At 36.3% G+C, this 18,422-nt stretch overlaps 1 protein-coding gene across 5 annotated transcripts in view; it reads right to left on the reverse strand.

Annotated features, from left to right (window-relative positions):
- HACE1 (HECT domain and ankyrin repeat containing E3 ubiquitin protein ligase 1) overlaps positions 1-18,422 on the reverse strand; it is a 49,043-nt gene that overhangs the window by 6,520 nt on the left and 24,101 nt on the right. For all 5 annotated transcript variants that reach the window (XM_079326175.1, XM_079326174.1, XM_079326177.1 and 2 more), the window contains exons 12-22: positions 16,930-17,267; positions 15,791-15,859; positions 15,045-15,132; positions 13,718-13,829; positions 13,538-13,635; positions 13,268-13,355; positions 12,520-12,669; positions 7,505-7,701; positions 2,714-2,845; positions 1,924-2,022; positions 1,552-1,622 (exon numbers count right to left, since the gene is read on the reverse strand). In XM_079326175.1, coding sequence (XP_079182301.1) covers positions 1,552-1,622; positions 1,924-2,022; positions 2,714-2,845; positions 7,505-7,701; positions 12,520-12,669; positions 13,268-13,355; positions 13,538-13,635; positions 13,718-13,829; positions 15,045-15,132; positions 15,791-15,859; positions 16,930-17,267 — 1,442 coding nt within the window. The remainder of the gene's footprint in view (positions 1-1,551; positions 1,623-1,923; positions 2,023-2,713; positions 2,846-7,504; positions 7,702-12,519; positions 12,670-13,267; positions 13,356-13,537; positions 13,636-13,717; positions 13,830-15,044; positions 15,133-15,790; positions 15,860-16,929; positions 17,268-18,422) is intronic.

An 18,422-nucleotide genomic window follows, 5' to 3' on the forward strand; every position in this document is an offset into this window, starting at 1 on the left:
TGCGGACTTATGTGCAAAAATGCCAGCTACATATCACTATTAGAGGTAACTATTACTCTATCACTATTAGAGGTTACTATTACAGGTAACTTTCAAAAGTTAAATATTTATGGAAAAATATATCTATTGCATTTCAAACACTGAAGAAAAAACAAAGGGCTACTCCTAGCTGATACAGAAGAAAAATAATCCTGAGCAGATTGGTTTTAAATTCCAGACCAGAGTTCTTAAAGCCACACCAAAATTTTCCTTCCTACTAACAAGAAAATGGGTAAGAACAAGGCAGTAGGTGATTTGTGACCAAAACCAATGGTGCTGATGCATGCATTAATCAGACACTGTAACTCTTTACTTGATAGAAAGCCTCTCTTAGAACCCAGTAGATTAGCTCAAATACTGTGAAAACACTGAATTCCACTTCAGTATCATTTGGAATGTTTTAAGAAGCATTTGAAGCATGACCTTACATTTTAAAGATCCTTATTTGCTGTCTAGATTTAGAAATAGACCAGTTCACTAAAAATGAAAGACCAGCAGTTGGCATGCCACACATGTGCAGTTACAACTTCAGGAATCATTTCTTCAGAGGACTAAAAGATCAACATGCATACAATTAGATTCTTACATCATCCATGATCCCTAAAACCAAGGAAATTCATAATAAATCAAGTGAAACTAATAGAATTTGGAGACCAGGCCATTTGATGATACATCCGTTACTGTGAAATTCCTTAATACAAAAGATAGTTTTGATGATACTAATTTGTACTTTACCACTGCTTAACCACCAAACTTATACACAAAAGGTTAACTACTCTACTAATCCTAGAATATTAAGGGAACATGAAACTAAGAAGATGGTGAAATCTCTGCCTGCTACCAGAAAAAGACTGGATTGCACAACTCAGGTGTCACATTTATGACTTTGTGAAATGTCTGTACCCACAAGCTCAGCAACTCACCCAGCTCACAGGGACATTTTATTGCTACAACATTCCCTCACTGCTCCCAAACCATAAGGGAAATAAAAGTGGCTTTCCCTAGAGAACTAATAGATTTAGGACAGAAAACCTTTATAAAGCAGATAGGCTTCCATAAAGTTACATCTTTACTTCTCTTGACACACTACACTAATATTAAATTCAACTCATCTTGAGGAGAAGGATATTCTGTGTACACTGACTGAAGCGATACCTACTTATCTTCTACATTACAGCCTCACCTGATTATTGGAAAAGCCAAGAGTCACATAAATATGCAACAGGAACAAGAATATAAAGCTCAGTTAAATTCACTATGGCTTTGTCAAGAACAGCCTGGACAGCAACAAAGGCCTCTTGCAAAGTGCTCAAGTATAATAAATACATAATCAATCACTTTGCAGGCAGCACAGACAGCAGAAGTATTAACACACACTTCCTCTACTTTGATCAACATATAGAACAACCAGTATGCAAAACAGTTTCTAGATGATCTTTTATGGTCTCTCAAGTCTCTTGTCTTGTTTCATAGTATCTAGACAATGTATTTGTTCTTACAGAAGTCTCTCACCTGCCAGTAACAAACTGTAATAGTAGCACTCTCTCTTCCTGAGATAGCTCTTCCACCACGTCCCAGAACCACTAAATGACAAAAAAGTTAGTTTGTATTTTCCATTAAACACTTGTAGCATTTGAAAATATGCTGATGAAACAACAAATATCTGAGTTTGCTACTTAAAATAGGAATTTTTTGTACCAAATTCATGCATATTTAAGTAATTTAATGTAGAAATACAGTATTAAAAAACCTCCACAAATTTCAGCCAAAATAAGCTTTCACAAACACACACAGAATATGACAAAAACAAAATCACATCTTTTGGATTAAATGCGCTACATTTAAAGAAAAAAAAACAAAAGAAAACCAAATAATTAATTTTACCTGAATAACTTGGTCCCCTCTCTCATAGCCACTGGTATATTCTGTATTTTTTAACCAGTCATTCACATCAATTTCTGGCATGCCAGACAACAAAAGCTCCTTCAGAAGAAGCACACAGCTTATGATTAGTTCTCCTGCCTAACCACTTATTTCAAGATTTAAGAACTAATATTTTAAGAAGTATAAAGTTTACAGTGCTTTTTCAGTTTATTGCAACCTTATACATCCCACGACTAAATTTTATTACATGAAGATTCATGAATTCAGGTAACTTCACATAATCTGTTTAAGTATGCACTAGCAAGAGAGAATAATTATTGCCAAAGAATCTAAAAGAATAAATCTCTGAATCTTGACATAACTTCAGAGAGATTTGTTGATTACAGAAGCTCAAACCACCAACAAAAATTTAACAGAATCTCACTTTGTGACTCAAAAAAAGCAGACAATAGATAGCAACTCCTTACTCTTAAAGGATTTCTGTCCTCCTCAAGGAAAATATGCAAAGACTTAAAGGCCACAACACATTGATTCCATACTGAAATTACAATTTAAGGCATATATATTTCTGCTATGTCAAGTTTCAGGAAGATGGTAATCCTGAATAATTAGAAAAAGCAGGAATACACATCATGAGATCCTCACTGTTAGATGCCCAGGAAGCAAAGCCCATGTGAAAGCTACAAAATCTTTGTTTTGTGGTTACTGAGCTTCACTTCTACATAATTTACACTGCTGATGAAGTATGCTGAGAAAAAGTGTATAAAAATACATATGCATTTCTGCTTACCAGTTCATACTCATCAAAAAGTTGGATCAAAGATGGTGGAATGAACATATGGAAGCCTTGTAAAAAGGCATTTATCTGAGGCTGAATGGCTCTTGTCATTCTGAGCTCTGTCACAAGCTGGACATACTCAGCCTGCAATGTAGAAAACAATATTTAGATGGATCCCAGAAAAACCACACAGTGCTCAAACAAACTCAAACACAAATGCAGTCCTCACTGCATCACAAATCTCTTCCACTGTAAGGCAGTAAGAGTCCCTTTGCATTTTTCATATGGAAGCAACTCAAAATAAGCCCCTTCTGCTCTTCCACCTTCCTTCCTAAGACAATTTCAAAACAGAAGTGTTTGAATTGTTACATGAACCAGTCAAAAAACAGGGATTCAGACTAAGATAAAGGAAGTAAATAAAATTTAATTTGTTATGCCCACATCTAATACAACCTCCATTAAACTCAACTAATGGAATAAACAATGTTTGTAAGCAAAAACACTCTATTTAAGCAACCTGACATTACTCAGAAAAAAGGGCTAACTTCTGAAGGAATATTTGTGAGCCAAAAAGCTTCCTTGCTTTCCCCCCCTCTCTGGAATCCTAAAATAATACAAAATAAAGCCTGCAGCGGTAATTAGTCTTAACAAGAATTTCAATTTTTTTTAAGAAAGTCTTGAAAAATCTCCTTAGTTTTTAAAAAAGAAAAACACCTGAAAACAATTTCTACCATAGCCAGAGAAAAGACTTTAACAGGCTTTAAAGACATGGGGGCTCCATTCCCTTTAAAAGATGCCAGTCAGAAAAGGAATCCACCAGAACTTTGCTTTTGTTGAGAACACAAAAGCCTAGGAGGTGTTAATGGAAGAAAGCTTTTAGAAGGAGACAAGTGCCTTTTAGAAGGGAAAAGTGCCTACATTTAAATTCTATAAACATGTCTCATCTACCCCGACCAAATTACACAAGTTTAATGAAGTTTCTTTACTAGTTTTCTACATGAAAACAAAATTTATTCCTAGATTATTTAAAGTACTCTTTTTAAGAAATGCTTTGACTTTACAATCATGACTTTTGATAAGAAAATCATGAAATGTATCTCCCAATTAAACCATCTCAACTATAGCTTCCTTCAAAAAAAAAAAAATCTTATAAAAATACTACTTTGATTTTTAATTTAAAAATACTTCAAACTAAACTTTTAGGTTCTGAACCCACAGAAAAGCAACCAAGCATTTCTTCTTTTCTCCCTTTCAGAAAAACACATTGAAGTATGAAACATTTCAAAACAGAAGGATATTTTTTAAGGCAGTTCCTTAATTCAAAGCTGTACAGAGGGGTTGTTTGCTTTGCAGTTGAAAGATACTTATAAATGCATTTTCACCATTTTATAGGATTGAGAGAACAATTAATTTGTGAAGCATTCTGAAGAAGAGGAATGTGACCTAATAGTATCTTCAATTGCAGTACTGCTTCCAAAAACCTAGTCTCAGTCTAGTAATCTCCCCAGGTTGCTTCTGTTATCAGTGGAGCTGAAGATACCTCCCTTCTCTGAGGACTGAGAGGCAGCCAAAGAAGATTAAGTGCACTAGACAAAAGACAGTCTGTGAATACAGAAGAAATCAGAAATTTTTGCAATATCAGGATTCAAAATACTGGCTGTCTACAATGATCAGAAATGCATGTTTTAATCTCTTAAACTGTTCTTATGTAATTTAGGCTACTCAGAAAAACAGTGCTGTGGAAAGAAAACTTCACAACCTTATTTTCAAAAATCGATTAAAAAATAATTACTTATTTTATGCATGACAAAATACTACATTGAACACTTTAATTGTGAGAGAAAGCATCTGCTGTACTTTAGGTGCAACAAGAAATGTTTAAAATAGCCTGGAACTACCAGGCATCCTGGCTATCAGCACAGGCACATGATGAAAGACCTGTAGCACAGAATTTACATAATACATGTCAGTAAACAACCTGATCAATTTGTTTTGCTTTCTGTGCACTTCATTTACATTTTATTCCCCTCTGAAGCCTTAGGAGCACATTACAAACCAGAAATACCTACATCACTTGAGATCTACATATGCATTCCTATATAGCACAAAGTTATGATGCAGCCTTCTTTAAGGAAGGGAGATTTGATTGAATACACATTAGACAGGCATCACAAATATAATGACAAAGCCTAGTTTGGGTCAGGGGTTGTTCTGTATTTTACTTTGAGGTAAATAAAACAGAGATCATGCTTCCTCGATTTCACAATCTCATATATTGTGAGACAAGGACCAATGGTTATGATGATTTTCAGATTCAGAGAGCAGCTCCATTTTAAAGCTGCCTGGGAAAAAAAAAACCCTACTATTTTACTGCCAGATAGAATGGCCAGCTCACAGACAGGTTCTGGGAGGACAAAGAAAGCTATAGGATTGTGGAGACCTGCTCCATTCTTTTATACAAAAATAGTCAAACTCTGACTACGCCTAATTTTATTTTTTTCCTAGAAAGTAGAAAGCTGCAAAATAGTACACAGCAAAGAGCAAAGATAAATTCAGGACAAAGCCTGACTTTTCCCTTTGAAGTCTCTCCATTACCATGACAAAAGGCATTTGAACCAAGCTATAACTGTATTTCAGCTGGGTTACATGGACACAGCAATTGCAAGACATGAATATTTGCATCATCTAATTGTCCCACAACCATTCACCTACTACACAGTCGATATAAAAAAAGAAAACTACCCCATTCTGAGAAAATACATTTTACTAATGGCTTTTACTACTAGTGCATTTACTCTATTTCAGTTTTCAATAAGAGAAAGGGACTGTTTGGGTGGTTCCTGTGCAGGGAGGGGCAAGGCTGTGTTTGGTTTTGGCACAGGAAATTTTTTTGCATATGTGTTTGTTGTTTGGGTTTTTTAAGGGATAAAGATTCATTCATAATTTAATTTTAACAGGTTTCTGCTAGTGTGCATACACTGCAAATTCTTTTAGAAGCTGAATTTTCTTCTTCCAGAGCTCTAATAAATACAGTGAGTTTTAAACAGTGATCTATTATTCCTTGTGTAAAGGTAGGAAAAAAAATATCACTTGCAGGAGAAAAAGAGATTTTTTTTAAATGAAGTAGACACATTCCCATTTAAACTGACAGAACAGCTAAGCTAAAACATACTGCAAAACTATGTCACATTAAACAAAAAACGAAAAAAAATCCCCCAAAACCACTAACACACACATCTCCACTTTTCAACAACTTGGCCACTGCCAACAACTTTGCCAGTGAACAAAACAGTGCCATCTTAGAGATGTTTTTTGAGTTCACATTTTGCAACTTCAAATGCAAATAATGCATTAATATTAATGGTTTCAAAGCTACCACCAGAGTCACCTCTTTCTTATCATCTTTCAAATTAAAGCTACACAAACTCTAGTCCCCTCCTGCCATGATGACGAAAACTTGATGAGATAGAGGCTTCTCCTCTACACATTTTCAATCACTCTTTTTAGACTGTGCCCCAACTGTCAAGTTAAGAGAGCAAATTAAGCTGCTACTGGGTCATACCCCCATGTGGGCAAACATCTAATTTTATGCTAAAATTTTATTTATAGAAAATAGTCTTAAATAGTTATTATGAAACTACAATTTATGTTAAATGCATCTTTTTTATATACTGAGAAGCTAAGACTGACCAGATACAAGAATCAACACCCTTGCTTTCTCTACCAACAATAAAGAAATTAAGCATCCACTACCTTCACAATCAGACTTGTTTTGCAACCTGTATTCTTTCACAAACGACTGTATTGTAAGAATCAGTGCAGAACCAAGCTAATAATACCTATTCCTGCTACTGGAATGACACTCTGCCTTAATGACAATGAGGATTAAGGCTACAAGAATCCAGTGCCAATTGCTCCTACACAAACTGCAATATCCTTGCAGCAAAGGCTGACACCAAGTGGCTGTTGCCCAGTGCAGCAGCTGCAGACACCACTCCTGAAGCCAAATACTCACTGAGCACAGAGAACAGGCTCGGCCAGCCCAACACAAATAAAAATCAGAAAGCAGCAGGACCAAGACTCAACATCACAAAAAACTGCAGGTCTACCTGTGGCACTCCTGCAGTTACTCAGAACTGTTTAGTCAGTAACTGCAGGATTCACTTAGATTCAATGTTTATTATAATTTCTAGACGACTTTAAAATCTGGCTGTTTTTCCATATTTCTCTTTTTTTTTTTTAATTAATGCTGCAGAAGAAGCAGGGGCTTTTCAACCTGTTACTATTAAAGTAAATTTTAAAAGTAGATTATTTCCCATACATATCAAGTGACTTGCAAATGCTAAAAAAGTTTCCTGCAGAGTTTTATTCTGTACATTATCTGCATGTTAATTAGAGCAATCCAGTGTTATAGACTGGCCTAGCAGGCAGCACACTTTGCAACATTACCTATAATTTTATGTTTAGAAATTGCTACTGTTCTACATTCTTGGTTTTTATACCCAAGACATAATTTTAGGACTATTTGTTACCTTTAAAATAAATCCTTCATTTAAATTGATCCTATTTCACTTCCACAGGTCTATCAGAAAGAAGAACCTCTATCTTGAACTCTTTTAAACATTTTAAATAGTACTATTTATGTAACATGCTAATTGAGAAAAGGGGGAAAGTGCTGGCAACTGTAATTTTTTGCATTTTCTTCAAAACAGGTATACCATTCATCCTTCCAGTTATTCAGAAAGGGAGATGGAGGATGGTTTTTCCTATACTACCATCTTCTGAATAAACCTGTATACTCACCTTGTTTTCCTGTGTAACAAGTATACTTGCACCCCCTGGCTTCAATGGCACTTCTTCCATTGCTCCAAACACATCAGTCTCAACAGAGAATGTCAGCTCTAAACCCAGATCACTGATATCATTATCTAAAATCCACTGCAAGTTCTTTGCATACTCTGGATCAATGGATGCTACATCCTGATAATTTACAGGTATGCCTAGGAAAAAAAAAAACACAAACAAAAAGACAACACTGCTCAAATAAACAGGATAAAGCAAAAAGGATTCTGACTTAATACATGGTAGAAGATTGCCCTCTAGAGAGAAACCAGAGTAATGCAGTAATAGGAAAAGGGAGAGTGAGAGGCACTGTTGCTAACTACAGCAGAACTGTATATGCTGTATTTTTAAATACTACAGAATCAAGTTTCCTCTGTATGTTTTTCCTCCTAGAGAAGCAAATGACATACCACTCAGGCAAAACCAATTTGCACTATTTCAGTTCACTAATGGATTTCAGTAAAAGCATGCACTCATTCTGAACACAAAATGTTAAAGGTTTCCTACAAAATATTAAAGTTTTCTACCTAAATTTTAGAAACACAAATACAGTATTTCTCTATAAAAGTATCTTTTCCCCCAGAGCATTACTTAGAGGGCAGGAGAGAAATTATTATTATTATTATAGGAATTTTACATTTCAAAGTGAACTTGCAAGTAATTTATGATCATTAAAGGGAGAGTTGCTAGAAGTCTGACTTCTATCCAGGTACAGAAAGTGCCTATTTACAAGCCCTTTCAGAGGCATGGCACTCAAGAACATTTGAGCAAATGGGCCTAGAACAAAGTGAACCTAGTTTAGGCAAGGGAGCTACCCTCTTCACAGGAAAGCAGACCTCAATTATTTTAATTCTGGCATGACAGATGCTTCAACTGCACCAAGACAGATACAATAACTGGGAAAAGGATCTTCCCAGGAGGGCAGGAGATGAGGGGAGCAGTAACTTTAGAGAAAAGCAAGTTATTGGGAAGCACTGTCCTTGCTTCACCATCTTCCATGCATTGTGCAGTGCCATAAGAGTGCCCATTAGTAGAAGTCTTAGCACACTATGGATTGTGGATGCAGAGAAACACAAAATTCAAAGGTCAGCAGCCACTGCAAAATATCCAAGTGTAAAAAATGTTATCGCATTTCCCTGGAAGAGCTGACAAGTGCTGAAATGGTGTGCACACAGCTGTAAGGCATTGTTTTTCAAACAAAATCAAACAACACTCCAGCTTAAGAGAGGGATAGACAGCTTACTAATTAACTATCACTGTCTTCTCTCTCAAAACAAAAAATCTAACAGCTGTCTGGTAGTTTCCAGAGGACTTTCACTTTTGTCAACTAGGAAGCATATGTGCATTTGATACACAAAACGTGGGAATAATGATGTCTCTGAGGGATATATGCAAAATGTGTGAAAAAGTAGGAATCAGAGACTCCTTTAGAGAAGAAACTCAACAAGTGTTGAGAATACTTTCATAGTCAGCATGTTGTGAGACCAAAGCACTAAGCTCAGTCATTTGGTTGACAGATATTTTACCAATGAATAGACTCAAGCAGTTATAAAAAAATTCCATCCTATTTATCATGACAAAATTTGAATCCCATAAAATACTATGTATCTTTCTCATGTATACCTTTGAGGTCCCTGTAGTTTGAAAAAGAAGAGAAATCTATCTTAGCATAATTGTGAGAAGCAGGTATTTCTGTGCAACACAGAACTTCAAAGAGATACTACAGATAACCTCTGAGACAAGCTCATTAATTATTTAAGGTTTTAAGGCCTCCAGTTCAAAATACACTGACCCAGAAATTAATTTTCACTTTTGTTTACACAATTTTAAGGACTACTTTCTATTATAGAGTAAAATGTAAGAGTAGATAGAACAGTTAAGAATTTGTCCCCTATCTTTGTAAGCTGGAGGTAGAAGTTTTCTTTTACAAAATGGAAAGTAATTGTACCCATAAAGAAATACAAAGTAACTGGAAAACATTTGAGAAACCATCTCCTCCTCCCCTGCTTAAGCAGAAGGATAAGAAGTGTGAAAGAAATAAACCTAAGAGGTCTTACTGACTTCTGACTGTACTTCTCCCTGTGCTACATCTGGAATAGAGTGCAACCTTAATAAACATGCATACCTATGGAACAATGTTTGGTTTCACAGCACACACACACACACACACAAAAAATCATGCACACCGCATATCTAAGATCTTATAAAGTATATAAGTTGTTTGTTGGCTGAGTCATCACATAAGTTGATGGTCTTTCCTCACCTTTCCTCATCAAATATTATTGCAGGAAGATTTCAACTCACCACAGTGGAAAAAGATAATGCACTCACCTGAGGCTCAAAGAAATGTATGAACAAATGTTCATACAAATTTCAGCTTCTAATTAAGGCATTTACACACCATGTCTGCTGACTAAAAAGAGGAGTTCCTCTCTGAAAGAGATTCACAGTGTTCCTCAGATACAGAAGGGCTTCACACACAACTGGTGGTTTCAGTGGCATCAACAGATGGATATACTTTCTCTACAGGAAACAAGGATCTCAGCACAAGGTGAAAATCAAAGGAATGGAAACAAGAGGTTTCATACTCCTTTGCTTGAGGCCTGACAAGTAGCTGAAGGGAATTTCTATGACTGTAACCAAATAACTTGCATTTGGCATGAACAAGAGCTAGCAAAAAATAAAACAAATCCGCTTAGGAGCACCCACTGCTGTGAAACTCTGATTCCTTGAACAAGAAGATAGGAAATGTGCAAAGCTGATGGAAAAGACCTCGGAAAGATTTAAATAAATCATAGTGATTGAGGCAGAATAAGCAACTACTTGGAGAAGTGGAAGCATAATTTTTCTAGTTCTTTGTCTCTGATAAGTAATAAGAAGCGATTAAAAAAGATTTTTGACCTAAAACAAGTTGAATGTGTATAAACCTCTGGAAAGTTCCAGGATGCCTGTAAAACAGAATGTTAGAATGACAAGACCTTACTAAGAACAGTTAGACCTTATTAACAGAGACTAATGACAGCTGCTTGGTTTGAATAGTTATTCTATAAGTAATAGGTCATCTTCTCAATTCAGAAACCAAACAAATCAAGCATATTATCACAAGCCAAAACCAGTAGAAAACCTAAAATCATCTGCAGTCATTTCCAAAAGAGGTAACAAGAACAGCATTTCACTATTCCCAACATAACACTGAACAGCAGAAAAATAAGATTTTCTTTTTTGTGAATACATCAATAGGGAATTAGCCCATGAGTGCTATTCACAGCAATGAAAGCAGCACGGCCAGAAGGTCAAAGGTGATGATTCTGCCCCGCTACCTCACACTCATGAGACCCCATCTGGAGTACTGCTCAACATAAGGGCACAGACCTGTTAGAGCAAGTCCAGATGAGGCTACAATGATGATTAGATGGCTGGAGCACCTCTCCTATGAAGACTGAAGGCTGAGACAGTTGGATTTGTTTCAGCCTGGAGAAAATAAACCTCCAGGGAGACCTTCAAGCAGCCTACCAGTACCAAAAGGTGGCCTACAATAGAGCGGGAGAGGAACTTTTTACACAGGCAAGTAGCGACAGGACAAGTGGGAATGGTTTAAATCTGAAAGACAATAAATTCAGATTAGATATTACAAAGAATTTCTTTACTGTGGGAGTGATGAGGCACTGGAATAAGTTACCCAGAGAAGCTGTGGATGCCCCATCCCTGGAAGTGTTCCAAGACCAAGCTGTAGAGGGCTTTGAGCAACATGGTCTAGAGGAAGGTGTCCCTGCCCAAGGTATCTGAGATCCCAAATCACTCATGATTCTTCTACTCACTCTTGATGTTGAGGCTTAAGTCAGCACCAAACTGTGGCATGCCATGATGCATTAGACTTTCCTGCGTGAAGATCAGTGACTAAGAGAGCCTGATGAAGCACTGCCAACATGATGCTGCTGCAGACTGGCAGTGAGTGCTCCACTGGCCCCTGCCCAGCATAGTCACTCTCCTGCCACAGAAAGCAGTACTAGGGGAGAGAAGTAAAATACACTCCTCTGTGAAGATCTTGACAAAGATGACTGAGCCTGCACCTTCGATGAACTGCAAGTGTTCTCTGTACAGTTTCAGGGAAGATAAACACTAAACTTGAAGTTAAGAGTTAATCTGTCCTGGAACTCAGTGAACATCACATGGAGACCATAGGTAGACAAAATGATTACAGAAAACCATCAAGGTAATTTAGACTTCCAAAGATTAACAATTAAACACAAAGGAAATTCTGCACATAACAGCAAATAAATTTATGTACTTGGAGGAGTAACAAGAATGCACTAGGAATCTCCTTTCAAGAGAAGTTTTTTCGTGACAATGCAGAAGAGGGGCATTTTGTTCAGCAATCAAGAGGCACAAAGGTTCTTGAAGAGCAGAGAAGAGCCCTAGACCACAGATACCACTAGCAAACAGAGCATATCCCCTACTAAAAAAGTTACATTTCTACAAAAATATCTGTCCCATCCTCCTGGATGCTACAGTAAAAGCATAGGAATTAACTTCTCTCATTAAGAAGACAGGATGAACCCGCATTAGTTCTGAAACCCTACTCTGGGAAAAAGTAGTATTTGGTGGAATAGGTAGACAGAGAGGTTTCCAACAGCAGGGTCTCACATTTCACTTCACTGCACAAGTGAAGAATTTCAGACATGATCAAGAATGCCTGATAGATTTTTGTCAGAGTTCACAAACATTCTCAACTTTGTCTTAAGTTAACTAGGGAACAACTATTTTCATTTCTCAAGAATAACACTACTCAGAACAACAAAAAATGTCACAACTGAGATGCAAAGAATTGTTGTGACTCTGATGTACACAGAAGACTAGCAAGACATGAATTTCCAAAGCTTTCTCACTTTTAAGACATACACAAAAGTAAAAATGGGGAAGGCTTACTACTGAGACAGCTGTTATGACTAATAAGCAGAACTTTAATAAAACCATACCAAGAATATGTTTGTAGAATGACCTTGTGAAGTAGATGTTCACCAGCTGCCTGTGATTCAGAGCCAGACCCAGGATCTGGCCTGCAAAACGGAAGTAGTTCAAATGATCTGGATTTACAGAAGAGTTGCTGTTCGGCTGGAAAGTTGTTCCTATAAAGCAAAAATATTATCATGTTGTACTATATTTCTTTTTTAATTAAGCTTTTATTTATCAAACACACTAAGCATCTGAAAATACTGCAAGAGTTTTATCTCGGGGTTTTGAAGGTCTATTTGGCATTTTTTGTTTACACAAAAACGATGTCAGAAAGAAATGTCTTAGAATCTAATGACACCTTAATACAACGATACTGCTTAGCCTCTCTTCAAGGTACTGTTCTGAAATAATCATCAACAAAAAGGTAATTACCAACTGCTCAATTTAGTCCTCCATCTTACTATACTGCTATATACATGTTTTACTCATTGTAATTGGCTTTGCTTCTATCAACATGTAAATGTGCTTAAAGGATGGATGAGAATATAACTACTCCCTTTTATCTGTACCAACCCAAATACAGGCAGAAGACAGTCCAGTCCTAGCCTCCTTGGAGAAGACTACTTTGAACAGCAGACCTGAACCTCTCCTTTTAGCTTTGATGAAATAATCTATGCCTCTACACAGATACTTTGATTACAAAAATGCTTTTATAAAAAATGACACCCATAACTTAGGGGGGAAAAAAAATAAGAAACGGCAGAGACATACCATCAGCTGACTGGGTAAACAAGGCATAATCTGGGTTAACTATTTCACTGGATAAGATATCAAACCATTCACGCACTACACCCTGTCCCTGCATGTCAAGAGAACAAAACATATTAGTACACAAAACTTTCACTCAATAGTTATGCAGAGTAACCAAGTATTTCTTCTAAAGTAATTTTAAAATAGGCTTTAGTTCAAAACCATTTGTGAATGAGAATTAATATTTCCATATGAAAATTCCATAAAAGAAAACCATGCACTTTTACCCACCATGCCTTCTTCTCCATGAAATCTCACAGCAATCCCCTGCTTTAATTTTGCACAGTTTGCTTTGGACACAACTTCACAGCTACTCCTAAAAATAGAATCTAAAGACAAAATACCAATTAATTTTTTCATCTTTATTCATTATCTTTCAAAGACACACTGATTCCATTTAGAACACAATACCTCTGTGAACCAGAAGTATGTCATTTTCATTGACAGGCCTGTGCACCATGTCTGAATCTGGCTGCCCAGCGTGCAGATGTTCATAGAACCATTCACAGCGATCTTTAAATGGCTACAAAATAAGGTGCAAACCATATTATACACATCCATTCCCTTGAATAATTCCTCTCCCATAAGCAGATGGCTATGCATAATTCTCAATTAAATTTTGAGGTGTGCAGAATTGCTCTAATATGCAGTATTTTGGGAAGAAGAAAGGACTAGAGATGTGCCTGAGTGTTTGATGAAGTTGGGTCTGCAGAAAGACTGGACCACCAGCTATCCAGAAATAGCTATTAAAGTTTTCCACAGAAGAGAAAAATATCATTAAATTTCTTACAGGTTAAAGTAGGGAATGAAGGAACTCAGATAAGTAATGAGTCAATGGCTTCTGTAAAACTGATAACCACAGTTGAGCACAGAAGCACATGTGATGCAAACCAGCCCTATTTGCAATAAGGGTTCAGTGGCAATATAAAACAGCCCAAGGGAATCAGAAACCTTATAAAGTAGTTCCTAGGTGAGAAGGTTCTAACCTGTTTGACTCAATGTTTATATTGACATTCTGCAGCTCTTTCAAGACAGATATGACACAAGTATGGCTGTTCTCATCCCCTAAAATTCACAGCACATACATGAGTTGATCTAAAAAACAGGGTATCAGTTCTCAGGGTCTCCTCATTATTCATAGGTAGTGAGTTTCAAAAACACACATTTCAGCAAAAGAATGAATAAACAATACACCTACACCACGTCTCAAAAATGGAACTGGATTAATAAAAGCAATTTATCTTTAAAAATAAAAGCACAGTTATGGTTCACAACTAAGGAAATAAAGCTATCAAAACAGACAACAAGATGACATGAAGTTTCACTAAAGGAGCTGCCACTAACTATAACTAAATCAAGTAATAGTGAAGTATTTATCCTCTGGTTTATCTCAAATTGTAAGCCATTCAGGGGAAGGAAAAGCATTTTAAAGTTCAATCTATTAGATATACACAAAAAGATTTAAAAACAAAAATTTCACTCTTTAATTGAAAGTTGAAATTGTAAGACATATCCAGCATTGGTTATCTCAAATGGACTCACCATATATTTTAGAGAATTATGAATACAGAAATCTGGCTGCCATGTCTGTTTCATACTATCTTTCCGCATTACAGATTCCGAAGCACTATAGGCCATGTTTAGTTCTTTCATCTTCCCCAAATAGATTTTCTTTAATTTTTTTTTTAACCCTTTGTATATTCATGTAAGTTGTAACTAAGCACCTCCTGACATTTACCTGAGCTTTTATGATGTGCATAAATCTGGACATTAGTTCAGGACACTCCAGAAGAAAATGAAAGTGATCAAAAATTATTTTGGGATTTCTGAAAGAAAAATAGGTTAGGAGCTATTAGAGAATTAATATCAATGCTTCATGATGTGAAATAGTCTGAATAAAGAAACAATGCAATTAATCATATAGACAAGTTTTAAGAGATTCTTCTATTTTATCACTGTTTCCTCACTCTTGTTTCCAAACAACTTACACTACCTCATCTGTTAAACATGGAATGATTGGAAGGATTAGAAGCAGCTTCCCACACAGAAGGAAGGTTATAAACCTGGCAGTCCCAGAGAAACTCTGGAAACAGCCAACTGTACGAAGATGGTTTACACTCCTTTAAGTCATCACATATTTGAGGAAGAATGAAAGTTTTCATCTACCTTAAAAGGGAAGGCCTTATTTGGAACAAATATTAGGAAAGAATCCATTCATTAAATTACTCTGTTGCTCTGTGAAATAGATTTTGTTCACGAATCTTACAAACAGATCACTTAAATATGCAGAAGAGCTCATGTAAGTCTGAGCTCTGAATCATCAATCTACACTCCCTCGAGTTCAAACAAGACCATTAAATTGCATATTGTTCATATATCACAGCAACAATCTAAAAATACAACTCAGTAAGAAGAAAAGAAATGAATTATTGTCAGGGAGGAACAGAGGAGTGGATTACAAAGTCCATATTTGTTGAAGCTTACCGGTTAACAAAACACTTAAGGACATCATCATGTTTACAAACAAATTCTATAAAACGAGGTGACGTCATCCTGTTCAAAAATCATAAGATGTTTTTGGTTAGTGCAATCAAAACTAATTTGAATTACGTAAATTTTTGTTTGTTTGTTTGCTTTTTAAATAAATATTACACAAATAGAAACTGATGCTGTTTAACTAGTCATCATGAAACTAAATATTCAATAGCATTAAGATCTCACAACAAACTAACAGAAAAGGCAAAAATGTCAATAACCAATCTTCCAGAACATCCACAGAGAACTATGCCTCAGACAAATATTACTGGCCTATTTGAAAGCTTTTATTCAACTCAGTTTGGCATGGAAAGTAAAACCCTTATGGTGATTAGGAATAACCAAGAGTTGGACCCTTGCTTCTAGATTCCTCAGGGAGCTTGTAGTATCATCATACTTGCTTAATCCTCTACTCATGAGGGCTAAAATCACAAATATAATCCATAACAATCTTGGACAGATTATGATCTCAGTTACAAGTGGCCACACTTCTTTCCTTTTAAACCAGGCCTAAGTTGCACTGGATGTTCCACACAAAACAACATTTTTGTCAGCCTGGGACAGGATTCCAATTGAGCATTACTTTGAGACAGAACTCTCCTTGTTATATGTAATACAGTCAAATAAGTTTTGCTCCAGACATCATTTTCATACACAAAGATAACTTTTTGTTTTTCTGAGCTTACAGATCTTCTTGTTGGATAATCACATTAAATTCAGTGTTAATTTCACATTAAAAACTATCAACAAATACAGCTAAGTTTCAAAATATCAAAATTCTACTACCTACAAGTTTACTACATGATTACAAAGGGCCATTGAGCACTCAATACAAAATGTGCCCTAGTGCAGCTCATTTATAGCAGCAGTACAATGGAAAGCTTGCAGTGCTGTTTGGTGGCTTTAGGACCACTAGGAAAAAAAAATTAAAAAATAAACCATTCAAATAACTGAACTAGTGAAAACATTAAACAGCCTAGCCTTGCTTGTCACTAATAAAATATGGTCAGTATCAACATCTTCCAAGAAAATAAGTATGATTTTAAAATGGTAATAGTTTGGGTAAGAAAAATGAATCATCTCCTTACCCTTGAGGCATCTGACAGGAGCAGCACATATAGAAGGCTTGAATAACAGCACTTAGTCTATTTGCTGTCATGGAGATAACATCCTGACAATCAGCACAAGCTTCCTGCTTCCCAGCAACATCATATGCTTTTAACTCGACAGCATCAGTGGACAGCTCTTTTCTTCCCTCAGTTCCTGCAGTGGCAAAAGGAGGCGCAGGAGTAGCATCTTGGTGATCTGGTCCTTTTTGCTTCAATAAAATAGAAGTAATGTTGGCAGAGTCCCTTTTGTTTTTCATCAGCTCTGTGGCTATCAGAACAAGCCATTCATCCAGAGAATGCCAGAGCAGTTCCAGTGGCTGAAATAAACACATGAAAAAACAGACAAAAATGAACATGCTGACATAAGATAATAATGTGATAATCCTCTTAAGGCAAATAAATATCATGCACATTTTAAAGCTTTAAATGATCCTTTAGAGGTCATGTTAGAGATAACAGGCAAATAGCCATAAAAAATTCTGCATTTGTAGCCAAACAGCACAAAGAGAGAATTTCACAAAGAAGGAAAATCAAGCAGCTGATGGAAGAAAGATAAACTCATTTCAAAAGAACTACAAAAGAACTACAGAACTGAACTATATGACAAAAGTTTGGCTTCACACAGCACACTACTGCCTAACCACTGCAGCCAACCAGGGAAACAGAACATACAGGCTGAGTTTCTAGAGTAAGAGAGTGCCAGTTCTTTTTGAAGAACCTTGTCAAAGGAGCTTCCTCTACCAAGAGGATGGAGGAAACCCCAGACAACACCACTGAGATTCAGGTTCATGCACATTTCTAGTAAGAATGTGCTTTATGCATAATGAGCTCATACAGCTCATTTTGATAGTACCTCAGATGTTTCAGAATCAGGGTCACTAACACTTAGCTTTAAAAAATAGAAACAAGCATCAGCAGAATCCCATATCAAATTATAAGGCTATACATTTTATTTTACTTGAACAAAGAAATACTTTTTTCACTACCACCTGCTATAAAGCCAATATAAATGAAATCCAGTACAATTCCCTCATTGCACATTTACTCTGAGCTGCAGGCTTACTATGAAGGAGGAAAAGAGGGCTTTCTCATGAGCATAAAAAAATCCACAAGGGGTAACTGTGTTGTCCCTTAATGGTGTTTAGGGCTTGTTTCACAAGCCTACAGTCTAGTGAGCAAAGGGATATGAATCCTACAGGGAGGTAACCATCTCAAGTACTTCACAGTGTTCCAAAAGTAAGAGTGAACTTCTAAATGGATTCCTTTTTCCATACATTACTGTTGCATCAACATTTTTCACCAGAGAAAACATTCAAAAACTTAGCAAACACAGAAACTTATGTTCTCATATTCTCAGGTTGCTTTTGAAAATACAGAGCTGCTCACAGCATCTGTACATATCTGGAATACTGATTGTTGCTCCTCATATTTGACACAATAAATTACTTCTCATAAGAGCTGTGTATTAAAAG

This window comes from Erithacus rubecula (genome assembly GCF_903797595.1).
Source record: "Erithacus rubecula genome assembly, chromosome: 2".
NCBI classification, from domain to species: domain Eukaryota; kingdom Metazoa; phylum Chordata; class Aves; order Passeriformes; family Muscicapidae; genus Erithacus; species Erithacus rubecula.